We start from the raw sequence: 19,743 nt of genomic DNA, 5'->3' as shown, positions 1-19,743 counted from the left end.
TGGTGGCACACACTTGTAATCCCAGAGACTCAGGAGGAGCACAAGTTCAAGGACTGCCTCAGCAATTTAGCAAGAATCTGTCTCAAAAATACATCTGGAGGGCTGGGGGGAGATAGCTCAGTTGGTAGAGTGCTTGCCTTGCGTGCACAAGGCCCTGGGTTCAAACCCCAGCACCGCAAAAACAACAACAAAAAAACATCTAGAGATGTATTTCAGTGGTAAAGTGCCCCTGAGTTCAAGTCCCAGTACTATAAACAAACAAACAGACAAACAAATACATGTAACTTACGTTTGTGGCTCCTATCACTGGGCTAGATAATTTTTCCTCATTCAAACTTTCTATTATCCAAGCCCAGTGGAGTCCACCCCTAAATGCCTACTGGAAGGATCTAGAAAACTGCTTCACTTCTTATGTTCCACATTAAAAAGGCTAGCCCTGGGATCTGAGATGTCCGGGGAGGGGCCCTCATTCGGATGCACAGCCAAGGTGGCTCTAGAGTTCTAAGGTCTTTAACATATCACAGCCCAGAAAACCTCCTCCCTATGTCTCCTTCCCTCTCCTCCTGGATAATGAGTATGGAAGCAAAGTTCAAGATGCCATTGTCCTTGGTCCACAGGCCCAATCTCTGCTCTGCCCACACCCAACCTCTTCCTGACCCTTCTTACCTCAGTGCCTCCAGGGGGCTACTCCTCACATATTTTCCCAGAGTCTACAAGGGTGGGCAGCTAAGTTTGGGTGGGGCAGCAGATCAGATGGAACTGGTTCACCAGAACCTTCTCTCTCCTCTGGCAAGAGCAGTGCCCTGGAGGCAGGCCACCAAGACTGGCCTCTGCCTTTGCCACTTGCAAGATATGTGACTTTGGGATACCTTAGCTCTCCTAAGTCTCCTAAGGCTATACAAGAAAAGATGGATATATTTATCTACATTTTTAAATTTTAAGAGAGAATAATTAAAAGGTAAATGACTAACTGGGAAAATATATCTACAACTCACACACAGTATGATAGACCAGTTAATTCCCTCAGTCTGTAATGTGCTCATGCAAATTAAAAGGAAAAAAGCAAGACACCAAATTTAAAAGTAGACCAGGGACATGAATGTACGGTTTACAATAAAGAAATATAAATGGCACATAGGAAAAGACGCTGTCTACACTTAGAAATCCCAGTGTGGTTGAGTCTCCTAATCTGTAACATGGAGGAAGAGTCCCTCCCATAGAGTTTCATCATGGTAGAAAATAGATAACACAAGTAAAACATACCAGGAAATTCACAGTGAACAATAATTTTTGGCAGTGCTCTATCTTCATGTACAAGGTGCAATCCAAAAACTGCAACCATGTAAACTATGGGGTGAATGAAAATATTCTTAATAACACTATTTTTTGATCCACATGCCCATGATCAAAAGGAAAAATAAAAACTGTGAATCTTATATAACACATAACTCACTATCCATTGAGCTAAGAAAGACCCAGATGATTCCCCTAGGTCTCACTAGCATTTCCTAAACACATCTTCCCTCCTCAGAGGTAAAAAATTTAGCTTGTATGTCCTCATCTGCATAAGCATGCACACATGCACATGTGTACATACATACAATTTGAGAATGCAGACTGGAGTCAGAGCCAACAGTTTCACTTAAGGGTCCTTGTCCCAGCAGGGGTTTATTGTGTTATGAATACTGGGGGATCTGAAATCACTAGTTGGAACCCAAGAGCAAATTTCCGGCCCCAGTTCCCGTCCTCCTGCTACAGCTTCCTCTGGACTACCCAATCACCAGAAGCCTCATCACTCCACCTATCTTTGACACATCAGCCTGCTTCACTTCCACACTGGCAATTATACCACACTGTCTCTGGTGTATGCCCCAAGAATGCAAGGTTTTCATGTGCTCCATAGTCTCTCCAACATCGAATTGAATGCCTGGTATCGGATAGGTAATCAGTAAATATTTAAATGAATGGGCATCTGAGTATAATATACTCAGATATATTATATAATATAATATAATAATGTGCATACTCAAGCATTAAGCAGAACAACTGTGAACAGAAACTTTCAACAAGTTAAAACAACCCAGGCCCTTCTTTTGCAAAGACATGGGCATCTAAGGTGCTGGGGGCTGGATGAAGGCTCAGACTGGAAGCTCACAGAGTCAACAAGGGTCACCATTTTCTGCCAAGTGCATGTCACTGTGCTCACAAGAACACTCTTATCACCAGCCAGATGTGGGTTTCTGCAGAACTGGCCGTTGCCAACTTTGACTCAGCTTAACCACTACCAGCTCCCAGGGTGCTAGACCACATCAGGGGCTGGCGTCAGCAAACTTCAAGAGGTCTTGGGAGAGTCACATGCTTGAGGACATCCCATTTCCTAGGAAATCTCCTTCTTCCTTACTTGCTTCTCAAGATTGCCAGCTAGAGATAAAATACCAGGACCCAGCTGCCAGGGACTCAAAGTACTGTTAGTAGTGGAAAGGGATATAGAATCAGAAAGGTCTAAAGTTTAATCCAACTTCTGCACCCAATGGGTTGGTGACTGAGTCTCAAATTCCTCCTCTGAAAAATGGGGGTACCAAGAGCAAGTTCTGAGAGATGTCATGAGCCTCAAGATACATTGTGAGCTGGACACAGTGGTGCACACCTGCAAGCCCAGTGACTTGGGAGGCTGAGACACAGAGGATCGTAAGTTCAAGGCCAGTCTGGGCAATTTAGCCAGATCCTGTCTCAAAACAAAATTAAAATGGTCTGATGGTATGGCTCAGGGGCAGAGCATCACTGGGTTCAATCCCTGATACCAGAAAAAAGAAAGACACATCAAGGTGTTTAAAGTCCACAGCCTCCAACTGAACCTGGCACAGAGCAAGAACTCAGCACCTGAATATAACATTAACATCTGGTCCTGGTCCTGCCTGCCCCTCCTTCTACATGGCAGTCCCTCTCAACTCAAGATCTATCCCACCCCAGCAAAGAGAGTCCTCAGCCACAGCTCCTACTTACTCCACAACCATACTCACCTGTCTTCCAGGCCACCGACTCCACTCTATCCACTACACAAGACGGCAGCTGACCAGGGAGACAATCAGACTGCTACCCAGACTCCGCCTTGCACTGAACACAGATCCACCTCCTGGCCCAGACTCAAAGGCACACTGGAGGGGTGGGTGGAGGGCGGGGGAAGGAGACTGGGAGGAGGCAGCACAGGGGACGTCGATTTTGCTCTGTCTTTCCAAACACCCCTTCTAGAATCTATGCCCAAGTCCCTGATCTAAGCCCTCTCCGGAGCTGCACCCCTCTCCAGAACAGGTTCTTTCAAAGCTGCTCCCCCATTTAGCAGGGATGCTGGTACATACCACTCAAGAGTTCAGGCTTTAAATAAATCACAGATGATGCATATGACCCACAAATGCTTAAATATATCTGCAATCCCACAAATAAGAAAAAAAACAACCCTCCCCCCAAAACAAACAAACAAACAAACAAAAAAACAGAACAAAACAAAACAATGAGCCAAGGAGAAAAGCAAAGGGACATGATTTGATCTAGCAATTCCACACTGGTATACACTCCAAAGAAATGAAATCAGGAATCTGAAGAAACTTTGTACCCCCATGTTCACAGCTGCCTTAGTCATGACAGCTTAAATATAGAAGGAATTCGAGTGTCCTTTGAGGGATAAGTGGATATGAAAATATGATACATCCATATAATGGAGTATTTATTCATCTGTAAAAAGGAAATTCTGACATTTGCTACAAAATGGATGAAACCTGAAGACACCATGCTAAGTGAAATAAGCCAGTCACAGAAAGACAAATACTATATGATTCCATGTACAAGAGGTACTCAGAATCGCCACATTCATAGAAACAGAAAGTAGTGGTGGTTGCCAAGGGAAGGAGCAGGGTTTTCAATTTTACAAGATGAAAAGAATTCTGGAGATGGATGGTAGTGAAGATAGCACATTAAGAATGTTCAAATGTGGGCTGAGGTTGTGGTTCAGTGGTAGAGCACTTGCCTAGCTTGCGTTTGGCACTGGGTTTGATTCTCAGCACTGCATATAAATAAGTAAAATAAAGGCCCATTGACAACTAAAAAAAAAAATCAGAAAAAATTTTTTAAAAAGGGGCCTGGAGTTGTAACTCAGTGGTAGAGTGCACACCTAGCATGCGTGAGGCCCTGGGTTCCATCCTCAGCACCACATAAAAATAAAGTAAAGGTATTGTGTCCACCTACAACTAAAACAAAATATTTTTTTTAAAAAAATTTAAAAAAGAATGTATGAATGTACATAATGCCACTGAACTGCATGTTTAAAAATGATTAAGATGGTAAATATATTACAACTGCCTATTTTACCATGATAAAAGAATCAGGGAAAGGGTTGGGGGTGTATCTCAGTGGTAGAGCACATGCTTAGCATTTGCAAGGCTCTATCTGATCACTAGCACTACTTTAAAAAAAAAAAAAAAAATAAGAAAAACAAAGGACCCCCAAAAAGGTAATTCCCAGTTTAAACCCAAACTTAACATCCATATGAAATGATATTGGTGACCAGGGAACCCAAATACAATTTCTCACACAGTACTGGTGGGAGTACAAATTGAAACACTAGCATCAGAAGAGTCCTTCACCACTGGGTACAGGGACTCAAGCCTGTTTTACCAGACACTCAGGAGCCTGAGGCAAGAGGACCATAAGTTCAAGACCATTTTCAGCAACTTAGTAAGACTGTTTCAAAATTAAAAAAAAAAAAGGGGGCGGGGGGGCTGGGATGTAGAGCATTTCAGATTCAATCCCCAGTACTACCCCACCCTCAAAAAAACCACTTTACAATATCTAGTGAGTCTGAAGATGTGCACAGCTTTCAATCTGGCAATTCCATTCTTGGGTACACCCCAGAGAAATCCTCTCTTATACCCATTCACTCCATTCAAGGTTGCTAATTTAATATTGCTGTAACAGCAAAAAAATGGAAACAATTTAAATGTCCATGAATAGAGGGATGGCCAAATAAACTGGTATATTCATACACTTGAATACTATATAGCCATTTAGGCTGAAGAAATTTCTCTATATTGGTCCATTTGGACAAAACTGAAAATATGATGTTTATTTTTCAAGTATTACCAAAAGATAAAGTGTTAATGAAAAAAATTATGTTTTTATGTATGTACACGTGTATAAATTGTATGTGTGCTTATGTATATAATAAAAGAATAAAATTTAAGGTATAACTAATTTTAAGAGAGAATTATATTCTGGGCAGATAGGAAAAATACAATAGGTTGTAGGGGCAAGTCTTCAGCTTTATGCTTATAATATTTTATTTCTTTTTGTTCATTTTATTTTTATATTTTGGGGATCGAACCCAAGGCCTTGCACATGCTAGGCAAGTGTTCTACTCCTGAGTTACACCCACAGTCCTTTTTAGTAATTATGAGATAGTGTCTCACTAAAAGCCCAGGCTGGTCGAACTTGTGATCCTCCTGCCTCCCCTTCCCAAGTAGCTAGGATTACAGGTGTGTCCACCATGCCTGGCCCCTTTATTTTTTAAAAGGAAAAAAAAAAATGTCTGACATAATATGAAAAAAAGTTCACATTTGATAATTTTTTATATGATAATCTGGTTGATTATCAAATTTAAATTTTGTTTGAAATATTTTTATATTATAGAGAAGGAATAAATATTTTCAAAAAAATATAAATTTATAGGCTATACAAGAAAAGATGGATATATTTATCTACATTTTTAAATTTTAAGAGAGAATAATTAAAAGGTAAATGACTAACTGGGAAAATATATCTACAACTCACACACAATATGATAGACCAGTTAATTCCCTCAGTCTGTAATGTGCTCATGCCAATTAAAAGGAAAAAAGCAAGACACCAAATTTAAAAGTAGACCAGGCACATGAATGTACGGTTTACAATAAAGAAATATAAATGGCACATAGGAAAAGACGCTGTCTACACTTAGAAATCCCAGTGTGGTTGAGACACAGTTTCTCATTGATCTTAACAGCAAAACACACACAGCGCAGGGGGCTGTGGGGAAACAGGCCCCCTGATACGTGGACATGAAAACCAGGTCAACCTTGTAGGAGGAGATTTGGCAATATCTATCAACATCCCCTTTACCTGCTTCTACCTTGGGGATTCCCTTGCCAGAAGTTTTCTCTACAGAAAAGTCCTATATATTTACACAGAAACTTGTCTATCAAGATCTTTACCAGTACTGGGAATATAGCTCAGTAGCAGAGGGCTTGTCTAGCATGTGAAAGGCCCAAGGTTCAATCCCCAGTACTGCAAAAAAGAGAAAGAAAGAAAAAAAGAAAGAAGGTTGGTATGCTCGGTATGGTGGCATAGACTTGTAATCCCACCTACTCAGGAGGCTAAGGCAGGATTGTAAATTCAAAGTCAATCTGGGCAACTTTGCAACACTCAAAATAAAAAATAAAAAGGGCTGGGAGGTAGCTCAGTGGTCGTGTCTGTGAGTTCAATTTCTAGTAACACACACACACATTCTTTACCACAGTTCCTCCCTCCCTCCCTTCCCTCTTTTCTGATATTGCTATGTTGCCCAGGCTGGTTTTGAACTCTTGGGCTCAAGCAATCCTCTTGTCTCAATCTCCTGAGTATCTGGGACTAGGGCATGTACCACACACCACCACACCTGGCTCACAGCACTTTTCAATTAAGATTTTTTTTTTTCAATACTGGGGACTGAACCCAAGGGCACTTTATCAGTGAACTATACCCCAAGCCCTTTTTAGGTGGAGGGAGACTGGGGTTTGAACTCCAGGGCACTCAACCACTGAGTCACATCTCCAGCTCTATTTTGAATTTTATTTCAAGACAGTGTCTTACTGAGTTGCTTGGCACCTTACTTTTGCTGAGGCTGGTTTTGAACTCACAATCCTCCTGCCTCAGGCTCCCGAGTTGCTGGAATTACAGGAGTGCACCACCGCGCCCAGCTACCCCCAGTCCTTTTTTATTTTTTATTTGGAGATTAGAGTCTCTCTAAATTATCAAACTTGGCCTTGAACTTTCAATCCTCCTGCCCCAGCCTCCCACATCATGGGGATTTACAAGTCACCACCACTCCTGGCTCACAGCACTTTTTATAGCAGCAAAACAACCTGAAAATCTATTCAGAGACCTGTTTAAGTGCATCAAAGCACAGACAATGAAATGCTATGCAAAGGAAAAGAGAGGATGTGTATCTATGCATTCTGATATCAAGTCATCAGAAGTACAATATTAAATTGTACAAAAGGCAGGCAGGAAAGCATTATGTGTACCTCCAAATGCACTTTTAACCTAAGTTATGTTTCTACATATGTTTGTATATGAATATATTACTCAGAAGATTACAAAAGAAACAAAGGTGGTTGCCTCTTAATAGGGTACCCCTTCTGGGGGTACAGAAGTCTAGAATAGGAGAGATTTTCTTTTTATCATTTACCCTTTCGTATGGTTTAACTTTTTTAAACTGATGAGTGCAGTGCACTTTCAACAAAAGCTTGATAGAAAGAAAAGAAAAGCCAGGCACAGAACACGTTGTAATCCCAGCAACAGGAGGCTAAGGAAGAAGGCTGCAAGTTCAAGAGCAGCCTCAGTAACTTAGCAAGACCCTGTCTCAAAATAAAAAATAAAAAGTGCTGGGGAGGTAGCTTAGTGGCAAAGCACCCCAGTGTTCTCTCCCCAATACGAAAGAAAGAAAGAAAGAAAGAAAGAAAGAAAGAAAGAAAGAAAGAAAGAAAGAAAATGAAAATGTTGGAATCTCACACATCTGGACCTGAATTGCAAATCAACCATCAGTTGTTTGAGGGTGGCCAAGCCACTTCCCAGGTCCTATGTTTTCAGTTGGGTAAATGCAGATCAAAACAGCACTATATTTGAGGGTGTGTGAACATGACGGAAAAACAGTGGTTCCAAGGATCATTACTGAAGTGGGAGAAGCTGATCTCAGTCCAAAGAACATGCACCACTAGCTGCTTTCACAGATCTGCCTTTCTGGTCCCTCTTTGTGTCCCACTCCAAGGACATGGAACAGCATACTACACACATCGGGCAAACACAGCTTGACCAGGGTGGCAAGTAGGGCTGAAGTTCAGCCCTCCCTCTGCTGCCAAAGTATACGGCCTGTTGCAGGGCCCTGTCCAAACAGAGGGGTAACTTTTTCTAATTTACATAAAAGCTTGATGTGGGCTAGCAGCAATGCCGTTTACAGCACCTGCCTCCCTCCTCTCCTCTCCTCTGCAAGTTAAAAACAACCCCATGCAAGGACCTAGGTGTGCACAGACCCAGGCTTTGCCAGAAGCACCCCTGGAGAAGCTGGTAGAGCAAGCCCATCTGTATTTATTCTTCTACACTTCACTTCCCTCGTGCCCACAAGGATTCGCTTTTCATGAGCAGCTGTGGTTTCTGCAGAACTGACTCCTATCACCTTTAGTTTAGTCAGATTCACTTCCTTATTCAGAGCCCTAAAGTGAGGTCACCCAGAAGACTAACCCTGTGTGGTCCCAGGAGATTCATGGGTAAAACCTCCCTCTTCCTCTACCTGCTCCTCAGAAAGCCTAGTCTGGAATAATATTCTTATTGTAATGCAGATGGGGACCCCCAGGGCCTCTGGGGTACAGTGAGGTTGAGCAAACAGCAGAAATAGAAACCATCATGGACTGAGGCCTACTGCATGCAGGGCAGTGTCTTAGGTACTACATTGAGTAGTAAACACGACAGGCTCAGGCTTACATAGTTTACACATAAGTGGGCACAGACACATGACTGACATAAATGGTGAAGGTAATATAAAAATGACTCAGATCATGAGGGCACTGGAGCAAAGTGATCAGCCAACTCCTTTGCAGCAGGGTAGATCTCTGGCTCTTGACCTGAGATCTACATGAAAAGGTGTCCATGCAAAGATGGGAATGAGCAGGGGCAAAAGGTTCCAGACTGAGAGGTGCAAAGACCCCACACTTGTCAGATGTAAGGAAAAGAAGTAAGTCTGATGTGGCCACAGAGGATGAGGAAGGGTCCAAAGTGGTACTGGGAAGCCACGGAGACCAAGTGGTATAGGACATTGTGAGTCACCCCAAGTGGATTTTATTCTAGGTATCAGGAAAAGTTATTGGAGGGTATTAATAAGAGTGACACCACTTTTTCCCAGTGCTAGGGATGAAACCTAGGGACTTTAAAATGCTAACTGAGTGCTTCCAACACTGAGTTGAAGGCCCAGCCCTGGATTAATTTTTAAAAGATCTTTGGGGCAGTTCTGCAGTTATTGTACAGTTTCATTTAATTTTTAAACTGCTTTATGCAATAGTTCTCTTTTATTCGTATTTACAGATGAGGAGTGTCAGTTTCTTCCTGCCTAGGGGAAGTTGACTGATCAGGTCTCCAGGACACCACACAACTTGCAAATCCATCCAAGAATACAACTAAGCCTTGGGAGTTCCCCTGCCTTGCAGGTCAGTGGAGAGGCAGGGTGGTAGTGAGGAAGTCACTCCTACTTTCTCCCTTTCCCAGTGCTGCACCTCTAGAGTCAGTGTCCAGGCCCCTGACCCAGCCATCCCTTTCAGCCACGCATGCATCCCCTCTCCACCATGGTGATGACTGAACAGAGTTCCCCTTCACTGAATGGCCTCTTATTTCCAGAGCCATGTTCCCTTGGTAATTAATGTGCTTCTCCAGAGCAGACGCAGATGCACCTTGACTTATGACGGGGTTGTGTCCTGAGAAACTGAAAATATTACAAGTCAAAATGCATTTAATATACCTCGCTAACGGAACATCCCAGCTTAGCCACACAGTACACCATAGAATATTGGTGGCTGCCACTACCCAGCATTACAAAATGATCATACTACATATCAATAGACCAAAGGGCAAATTCAAACTTCCATGTAGTTTCAATGGAACACACATTATGATGATTTCACATCATCATAAAGTTAAAAAAAATCCTAAGTAAAAAAGCTATCATAAGTCGGGGACTGTCTGTTCTCCTAAATGCCCCAAGTGGGGATAATGTAGAGCAACGTTCAGTTCTAGGATCCCCACAGAGGTGGATAAAATTCCAGCTTTGCCCCATGAATGCTGCTGGCTTTCAGCTCTATTTTGGAGTACGTGGGAGCAGCAAGGATCCCCAGAAACCACTCTCCCCTGCTTCCTAGTCACCTCTAGAGAACTTACACTCTCTTCTCCCTCTCCAGAACACCTGGTCAGAACTGACATGGACAAATTGGCCCTTGCTGGCAATTCAGAAACAAAGAAATTTCTGGATATCAGCAGAGGACCCTTTACTCCTGAATTTCTATTATGAGCCAGATAGGGTTAAAAGAGCTGGGTTCAAGAGAAGTAGAAAGGGCTCAGGTGGAGGAGTGATGTGCATGTTGGTGTGGGACTGAAAGAATGGGTCTCTACAAGAGAAATGAAGACTGATGGTAGGGAAAATAAGGCTTCCTGCATCAACCTGTCGCCTGGGAACAGAGAAGATGGTAAGTGAGTCCCTCTGGAGGCTATCTAGAGTCAGTTAAGACTTGCCAATGAACCAGCTGTACATACTCCACTCTCCTCAGTAAACGCAAAGGAGGAGGGAAGTGGAGGGACAACTGACCTTCTAGGTGGTGCTGGAAAACACCAGACTGTTCTCTCTGAGCACCAGTCGCTCTGGGTGAAGCAGTGGGAATGCTGGGGAAGGGGCTGACTGATCTTTAGGTTATCAGGTAACCCAGGGCCACCTCTCACCTGGGGTTCACCAAGCCCCAGGAGGTGAGTCTGTCTAAGCACCCACAGCCCCATCACACCCATAGCCGGAAGGCACAGGTGGCCCTTCTCAAGCCAACCCTGCCTGTCCCAGTAACACACACTCATACTCAGGCCCTCCATGGTGATAACCTGTACACACTTCTCATTGCACACTGGTCCCTACTTAGAACACACAGGAACACAGTGCCCCCATTCCTCCCCTCCCCCTGCATGCCCCACCCCACCACATACAGCTTCTGGAGCCTGCTGGGCCTCAGCCAGGGCGCTCACTTCCTCCATTCCTTGGTAGTGTACTCGCACAGGTTCCTTCAACTTCAGCTCTGGCGCCTACTGTTTGTTTGTCAGGTTGCAGGTCCCTGGAGCTATCAGCCAGGGAGCCTGGAGCTTCAGGAAGAGCAGGGAGTGGCTACAGCAGCCCTCTGGGGACTTCTGAAAGTTGGGCAAAGGGAAGCCCTGGGCTCACTGGCCTATGTCCGGCTAAACCCAGCTCTCAAGAAGCGAGTCTGGCTCATGCTGAGGTACCAAGGAGGTGGGTTACACGGGGAGGGCCTGCAGGAGAGCAAATGAGAGGAAGACACACAGCAGAAGGCTGGGGTTGTGGCTCAGTGGTAGAGCGCTCGCCTAGCACGTTTGAGGTACTGGGTTCAATCCTCAGCACATAAAAATACATAAATAAAATAAAGTTACTATGTCCATCTACAACTAAAACAAAACAAAACAAAACACAGCAAGGGCTCTGGACATGGACAGGCACCCAGGCACACTGCTGAGCCCTGTGGGTGTGTCCCCAGCAGGGCTGAGAGGGTCCTAGGGCAGCCTATGACAGAGAGGCTGATACCTATTGGAGGGCTCTCCCTGCCCCAGCACCCATAGTACACACTCACCATCCTTCAGGTCTTCCCAGTTTCTGCATCTGTGCCTAATCTGTGTGAGAGGGGCTGTCCTATCAGCCCTCAGACTGCCCAAATCCAGAAAACTTCTGGGCCCTCCCCAGTTGACCCGCCCACCAGCTCAGCCCTTAGGCTGCAGTAATTTCAGAATCATCTCAGCATTCAGACCTGGGGGAGGTAAAGGGAGGGCAAGACTCGGGCTAAACAGAGGCTGAGGACTGAGGATTCTGGAGTCTAGGCCTGTTCAGCAGGACTGGGCTATGACCCACTCCTACCTCTCCACAGAGAAGCAGGCCCACAGTCCTACAAGACAGCCTATAGGCAAAGACTCCCAAATCAAATGCACGAAGTGCCAAGGGCCATGCAGAGCACCAGAACCCACTATGAGGCCCCAAACCCATGCTCCTCCTTCTGGCCCTTTAGAACTACCTTTGTGCTTAAGTTGGAAGAACATGGCCTAACCATCCACTACGTTATGGGGGCAAGGACTGCAACCCCCACCAATGCAAATCCAGAGGCTCTTCCCAGGGACTTACTTCTGTTACCAGAAAAAGACTTAGAGAAACTTAGGCACAGAGAAGCAGCAGACTCTTGAGACAACCCAGGAGAGTGAGTCCCCACAAGGGCCCTGGCTCCCTCTGAGGACAGAAGAGGCCAGAATCCCACCAACCTGACTTCTCTGTGTCCTCTTGCCTAGGAGGGGCTGAAGGGATCAGGCTCCAGGACATGGTACCCACCCCCACTCCAGGACACACCCAAACCTGGCCAGCTCACCTGGCCTCTTATGAGCTGTTAGTCCAGCTGTTCCAGAAAGAGAACATTTTCTTTCCACTCTATTTGGACAGCCGCAGGGATAATGATGGTGAGAAAAGAATGGTAGAGCACTGGGGGCAGGGGATATGGAGAGCAGGACCACAGGGCCTCTGAGGATAAGGCAAGGCCCCAAGCTAGGGGCCACCGGGTGGCTGATTGGCTGAGGGAGATGGGAAAGGCCTTCAGGCCAGCGTGGCAGAACACAGGGAAGGGCAGCATTGGTCTGCCTCCTGAACGCTGGGAAGAGCAGTAGGGGTGAGGGGTGGGAGGGTGGTTCTGGAAACAAGGCTGGCCTGGGAGGAGGGAACAAAAGCCCAAGGGCTAGGGAGAAAAAAAAAAAAACGATTCCCTGCTTTATGGAATCTGTTCAGTTAAAGGGTGGAGCCCAGGACTAGGCTCTCAGGCCCAGCCTACAACCCTACCTGACCTCTCTCCCAGACAGGTCCCACAGCCTCCTCCTTAGCTAGTCCAGGATCCGTGGGGCCCCAGGAGTGGGGCCCCAGGAGAGGACGACAGCATTAACTGGCAAAGGTCTGGGGACCTAGAGTCCTACTCCAGCGGGCAGGAAGTGAACTGTGAGGTCAAGACATATCTCCCCTCTCCTCCCATTTCCTCTTCCTCAATGGTCTCTCACCCTCTTCCCTCTCTTCCTGGTCCCTATCCCCTTCCAGCCATCCCACTCTAGTGTCTCCTGGTCTCCATCTCCACCTCCTCCTGCTGCCTCCCCCGCCCCACCCCCAGTTATGTAAGGGGCCTGAGAACACACAGAGGAGCTTTGTTGTCAAACCAAATCCATACGGAGCCGGAATCAGCCAACGCAGCTGTTCCCCATTCCCTCCGCCTTGGCAGGGTTGAGACTCCGGGCAGGAAGCCCCTACACGCCTCCATTTGGGGAGACAGGGGACAAACACTGGCCCCAGGGCCCCCAGACAGCTGAATGGGTGGCCAGGGATCAGTCACCAATGTGTGGGACCACAGCAGGGGACCAGCTGGTCCCCTAAGGCAGAACAAAGCCACAGTGCAAAGCCAAAGTCACAAAGACCACAGGGACACAAGCTCCGGGCCAGGAGCAGGCAACACAGTGCCAGGCCCCAGGGGAGGGTATGAATCAGTGCAAGTGCACCCCATGTTCTGCCCACACACTGATGTAAGCCCACATACCCTCTCCCACATATAACGCATGTACACACTTTCTGCACACTCACAAGGTACGTACGTACACACGAGCACATGCATCAGCCCAAGCACAACAGGTGCGCTCACCTGGCAGGAGTCTGAACAGAAACCTCCTCTCTGCTCTGGCCAGCTCCCTCCATCCTAGCACGTAGCTCTGCGGGAAAGCTCTGGGGAGAGGAAGGTGAAGGAAGTCAGAGGCCAGGAAAGCTGCATCTGACAGCCCTTTTGCAGAGTCCCTCTGGCTGCAGGACAAGATACTGCCTACATGCCCAAGATGTTCAAGGATATGGATAGGGCCCAGGAAGCAGTAATGGAGATCACAGAATTGCACAGTCTTAGCAGGTACCGCCCTTTCCCGACCCAAATGCTAAAAGAGTCATTTTTGCCCTAAAATTCCAGAACTGCTAACATCTGGGGCTCTCTTTGGACTCCCAGTCTCTCCTGAGTACCCGAGCCCTGCATTTCAGTGAACCCAACCATCTCCCATGAGGACAACCCAAATGCTGAGGTCTAGGGATTCAGGAAGCAGAGGGATAAAGGGAAGGAGAGAGAGAAGAGGTGGAAAGCAAGACAGAGGGACAGATGAGAAGGAGAGGAATGCTGCGGGTGCATCTTAGTGCTGAAGCACTTGCTTGGCATGCACATGACCTTGGGTTCAATTCCCAGTACTGGAAAAAAAAAAAGAAAGTGAGCAGGTGAAGTCTGTCTAGAAGGGAAGAAAAGGAAGGAAAGCAGAAAAGGACAGAAAATGAGGAGGACAGGAACAGTGGGGATAAGAAGGAAAAGAGGCAGTAAGTCTGGAGAGAAGGGTCCATGTTGCCTCTGCCCCTGACTCTATCATCATATCCTCTGCTCCCAGCCCTTTGGATCTGACCCTCTCAGTTAGACACAGCCAGGCCAGGTGTGCGGAGAGGGCATTTCTAGACCAGATGCCTTAGCCCACCATGTCTGAGGGGTCCACTATGCCCCAGGGGGTTTCAGCCTCGACAATTTCAGACCTTCAGGGTCTGGAGAAGAGAAAGGCTGAATGAAAAGGCATGAGGGGGAGAGCAGGTAAAGAGCACCAGGGTCACTCCTGAGATATAGCTCAACTGGGCAGTGTCCCCCCTCCTCCCTGCCTGGGGAGAGAGATACTGTGACCTTGAACAATTAAGTGTCTTTTCTGAGCTTTCACTCTGTCATCTGCAAAAGAAATATTTATGGAGCAGTTACTGAGAGCTAATGCAGTACTAGGTGCTGGGGATACAATGGTGAAGGAGACAAGTGATTATAAGCCCAGCTCTGAGGTCTTTCCCAGGTAGAAGAATGTTTATCTCATTTGTATATGACAATCTCAAGCAGTGGATCAGACACCATTATCTGTACCCCAATGAACAGACATGCTGATTGAGAACGAACCAAATCCAAGACCTGCCTGAGATAACATAGCTTCGGAAAGCATACCAGGCCACCTGTCCCGGCTCCTTGGGGTGGCACGGGGGTGGGGGTTGGGGGGGGAGGTTTGAGCAGGTGGAGGATAAGTAGGCACTCTTCAGTCTCTGCATCCCACTCTGGAATAACAGCCAGTATTTACACAGTACTAGGTTCCAGGCACTGAATGTTATCTGAAATGGTATCTCTTAAGAAGTGTTAATTTCTTGGAGAAGTAAACAAAGGTAACAAAGACAGGCTGCGAACTCTGCTCAGAGTTAAGCAAGGAGCAACCGGCTTAGAGTCTACAATCTGCCTCTCAAAATGCAAAGCTCCTGGCTCCACATCACACCCAAAAGCCCTACCCCAGGACCTTTGGTTCAGCTTGTGAGGCACTGAAATCTACTCAGGACTTCCCAGGTCCAAGATTCCCTCCACGTGACAGGAGAGGGGAATTCAGGAGGATTCAGGGAAGCTTCACAGAACAGGGGCTTGAGTTGATGCTGAAGGACACTGGTCATTTAGAAAGGTCATTATCAAAGATGCCCAAACCGTGCAAGCCTTGGGGGCGGGGGAGTGCTGGTGTGAGTAAAGGCAAGGAGATAAAAATACATGTGGCACGCTACAGGATACAAGAACACACTGGGGAGCCGAGTGGGGGTTTTCAAAAAAAAAAAGTCTTTCAAGCCAAGAAACCCTCTGTCCCCATTTCAAAAGAAATTTTAAATGGAAACTCAGTATGCAGGAGTGAAAGTGGAGTTGGTCAGGCTGAAGCAAAAAAGGGTGAATCCCTTACTCCAAAAAGGCCACCCCAGTGAGGCTGCACTCCTGGGGTGTCTTTCTTGGGCTCCAAATAAGAAGACTGACATAAAGACAGGAGGTGACAGGACCAGTCTGTGTAGGGACCTGAAGGTTACTGAAGAGGGATGACAGGCACAGAAAAGTGAGCAGCCAGACCTGGGCTGGGAAGAACGAAGCACGTCCTCCTCAGGACCCAGCCCAGCCAAGGTTCCTGCCTGCCTTCTGGTGTCTGATCAGGTCCCCCAAGGTGGCAGCACACACTAGGGTCAGGCCTTTTTCTGATAAACAACTCACCTGGCAAAGGGGAAGCTATTTTTTCTTTGCCCTCAGAAAGGGAGGAGGCAGGGCTGGGAGTGCATAAAGACAATAGTAGAAAACCTGAGCTGTTTTTCATTCATCCATCAAACAAGCATTTATTGAGCACTTATTATTGCTAGTCATCATTCCAGTCATTAAGTATAGAGCAACAAATAAGATAGATAAGTTTCTAGAGTTTACATTTAAAAACTCATTTTTTTTTTTTTTTTTGGTACTAGAGATTGAACCCAGGGGTGCTTTAGCACTGAGCCATGTCCCCAGCCCTTCCCGCCCCCGTCCTTTTTATTTTTCATTTTGAGGCAGGATCTGTCTAAGTTGCTGAGGCTGGCCTCAAACTTGCAATCCCACTACCTCAGCCTAGTTGCTGAGATTATAGTGCATGCCACCAAGCCCAGCAAAGCTTACATCAAAATCCTAAAATACCTTCAAAGTGTTCAAACCCATTCTACACTACAAACATGCTCCAGCCAATGCCGGAATCTTCTCTCTTCTGTCCCTATCAAGGTCACAGATCTAGCCTCAAAGACCTCTCGTATCGGGGAACTTGCCTCTTCCACAGGCAAAAGCCTGCCCCTGAAATGTACAGGTGGCCCTCCTGACAACCCTGCTGGCCTCTTTTCCTTCTCAGCCTCTTCAGAATCTTAGGCAAGTGAGTCAGTGGAATATTAATGCACTATTAGGATGTACAGATTTTGTATCCAGGCAAAATGCAAGGCTGTACCTCTCTGTTCTGTTAGAGTCAATGAAACAAGTAGCTCCATTCTCATATACCCAGAGCTTCCAGGATTCCCTGGTCTCTGCCACCAACAGTCCCCAGAGATTCCCATCAGTGGGAACCTAGGGTGTGCCCCTAGTGGTCTCTATTTCTCTCCTGCCAGGCACCCGTCCATTGAAGGTGAGCAACCTCAAAAGAACAGGGAGGGCTACAGCTGCTGAGTCAGTCTGCAAAGTACAAGAGGAAGTCTCAATGGAAGGAGTGGGGTCTTTGGAGAACCTTTCTGACCTTGAGCCAGCCTTCGGGAAGGGGTGTGCAGCAAAAACGCTCCTACCTGGCAGGAAACTAGGGGTGTCAAACACTGGGAGAAGCCACCTTGGCCAGTTTGGTTCCCCATGCCCAGACCCCAATAGGGCGCCCCCCCTTCCCCACATGTCACTGTGGTTGCCGGATGAGGCCTTGCAGCCATGTGGGCGGCCGAGGAGCCGCATTTCCAAAGGAATAGGAGCCGGCAGGCGGGCCAGATGGAAGCAATTACCGGCGGGAAAGCGGGCGTGGTGGGGGCTGGGAGGGGCCAGCAGGGAAGGAGGAAAGCAGGGAGAGGGATGGAAGGAGGAGAACCCTGGTCTGTCCAACTGAGAAGGCTGACAAGCCCAACTCAGGGGCTCAGGGGACTGTGCTCCGATGGGTAGGGCAATGATGTAGGCTCAGAGCAGCACGCAGAAGGCTGGGTTTGTGTCCTGCCTTTGTCACTAACACACTGTGGCCTTGAGAAAACCCCTTTATACCTCTGAGTCCAGGACCTCTTCCCACCCCACCCCCTCATCACAAATCCAACAGGTAAGAAAAGCTCCAGTTCAGGGGCACAGTTGAGATCTGGGCTGAAAAGTGCAGGGTTTGGAAACAGGCCTGAAACTGAGTCCCAGCTCAGCTGCTTATGAGCTCTGATCTTGGCCAAGTAGTTTAATCTTTCCCAGCCTCCGTTTCTTCACTTATAAATGGGCTCAAGAATAGAGATTTTTGGGGCTGGGGTTATAGTTCAGTGGTAGAACACTTGCCTAGCATGTGGGTTCAAACCCCAGTGCTGAAAAAAAAAAAAATTGGGTCAGGGGGTTTGGGTGAGGTGGTGAGGTTTACATTAAGTGATGTGAATAAGTGCCTTAGCACTTTTTTTTTTTTTTTAATGGATCAGGCCAGGCCCTTAATAAGTGCTTGGTTGATAAATGATAACTCCTTTTGTGATTTGCTAAGTCCCTTTTCATTATGACTTTTTATTATGCTGCAATGGGCTGATGACACAGGGTAGACCGTGGACACAGTAGTATTGCTGCAGCAATAGGAGCCTGCACCCTGAAAAAGGGTTTGGGACCAATGCAGAAATACAACCGCATGCTGGTCTGGCACTCCCTGAAATGCTTCTGGACTCTTCTAGCTGACTTCCTCCAAACAGGAAAGCAAGATCCTGGAGTCCCTCACCCCCAGTGCAGGCCTAAATGAAGCTGCAAGTGGAAGATAGGGCTATCCTACCACTCCACTCATGGGCTTCTGCAGCCCAGCCTTCCTTACACTCAGGGCCCACGTTGAAAACTGAGGGGCCTAGCCAACCTACACATCACCACAGTCTTGAAGAGCTGCACCCTCCTCCCTGCTGGGCCAAAAGTAGAACCCGGGGTTCAGAGTGTAGACAATCACATCATCTCTCTGCATGGCAGCATCTGGGGGTGGGGTGGTAGAGATGGGGATGGGGTCTGGCCCTGGCTAGGTCTCCTGGCCTTAGATGAGAAACCAACCAAGACTTAACGAAGAACTAAACCTCTAGACACACACTCTCCTCATCCAGAAAAGCAACAACCCTTCGATGGAGTTTAGCATCTGGCTGGGACCACAGTGTTATTTGCTGCTTCTCCCACTTGAGGCTACATGGGACCATCTCCTCCACATGCATTGTATCACATGAGCCCAGGTGCGCGCGTGCACACACGCACACACACATACGCACACGCCCCAGGAGTGTGGTAAGAGTTGGGGAGATTCTGAGGCCAGGGATGGCCAGGACTGTGCTTAGAATCTATACAGAAGCACTGAGCACCTCTGGGAAGGGGTGAAAAAGGAGAGAAATATAATAATGACTACAATTACCCAAAGTCCCCGCCCCTAGCCATTTCCTCATAGAAATGTTCTGTTAGAGTCAATGAAACAAGTAGCTCCATTCTCATATACCCAGAGCTTCCAGGATTCCCTGGTCTCTGCCACCAACAGTCCCCAGAGATTCCCATCTTTCAGTTAGGATCCTAGGTCTTGAGAAGGAAGGTAGATCCTGAGGGCCAGGGAACAAGAACCAGGAGCTACACTAGCATCAGTTTGTTGCAGAGAACTATCTAAAACATGCCAGGTATAAATAAGCGGTCAGTGGAGGGGAGGAGGTGCTGTGAACTCAGGAGTTCCCACTCTTTACCACCTGTTCTGCCTTCCTGTGTCCAAGGTCCATCTCCAGGGACAGTGAGCTCTGCCTTGATCACACTCTGTAGGCCTGGCCTTCAGACCCTAGTGGAAGCCCAAGCTTCCCACACAACCCTTGCCTTACCTTCCATCCTTTCCCCGTGTCCCCTCCCATTCCTTCACCTTCCTTCTCTGTAAGCCCAGAGACTAGAACCCCGTAGTTATCTTACGATTGTCTCATATTAGTCTGAGGTACAGTGATCCCTTCCTTACAATGAATGATGCAAACCTTGAGACCTCTGAAAGGAGTTTCCAACTCCACTGGGCAACTGTGGGTAAGGGGCAGTGTCTAAGAAGAAGAGACTCAGAGACCTGGGGTGGTCCCCAAGGCAAGGGCAG

General features: G+C 47.0%; 1 protein-coding gene across 10 annotated transcripts in view; it reads right to left on the bottom strand.

The window, feature by feature from the left end:
- Positions 1–19,743, bottom strand: part of St3gal4 (ST3 beta-galactoside alpha-2,3-sialyltransferase 4) — a 43,543-nt gene that overhangs the window by 21,512 nt on the left and 2,288 nt on the right. For 6 of the 10 annotated variants that reach the window (XM_047517243.1, XM_047517242.1, XM_047517233.1 and 3 more), the window contains one exon: positions 13,749–13,828. The exons of 2 other annotated variants lie outside the window; for them this stretch is intronic. Coding sequence is in view for 1 of the 8 variants with exons in the window: in XM_047517242.1 (XP_047373198.1) it covers positions 13,749–13,801 (53 nt within the window). In the remaining 7 variants the exon portion in view is untranslated. Of the gene's footprint in view, positions 1–3,020; positions 3,086–13,748; positions 13,829–19,743 lie in introns of those variants that run through there. 2 more of the 10 variants (XM_047517240.1, XM_047517236.1) reach the window with 2 other exon arrangements.

The sequence above is a fragment of the Sciurus carolinensis genome, chromosome 11 (genome assembly GCF_902686445.1).
Source record: "Sciurus carolinensis chromosome 11, mSciCar1.2, whole genome shotgun sequence".
Lineage (NCBI taxonomy): Eukaryota > Metazoa > Chordata > Mammalia > Rodentia > Sciuridae > Sciurus > Sciurus carolinensis.
This window is presented reverse-complemented; position numbering and strand designations above follow the sequence as displayed.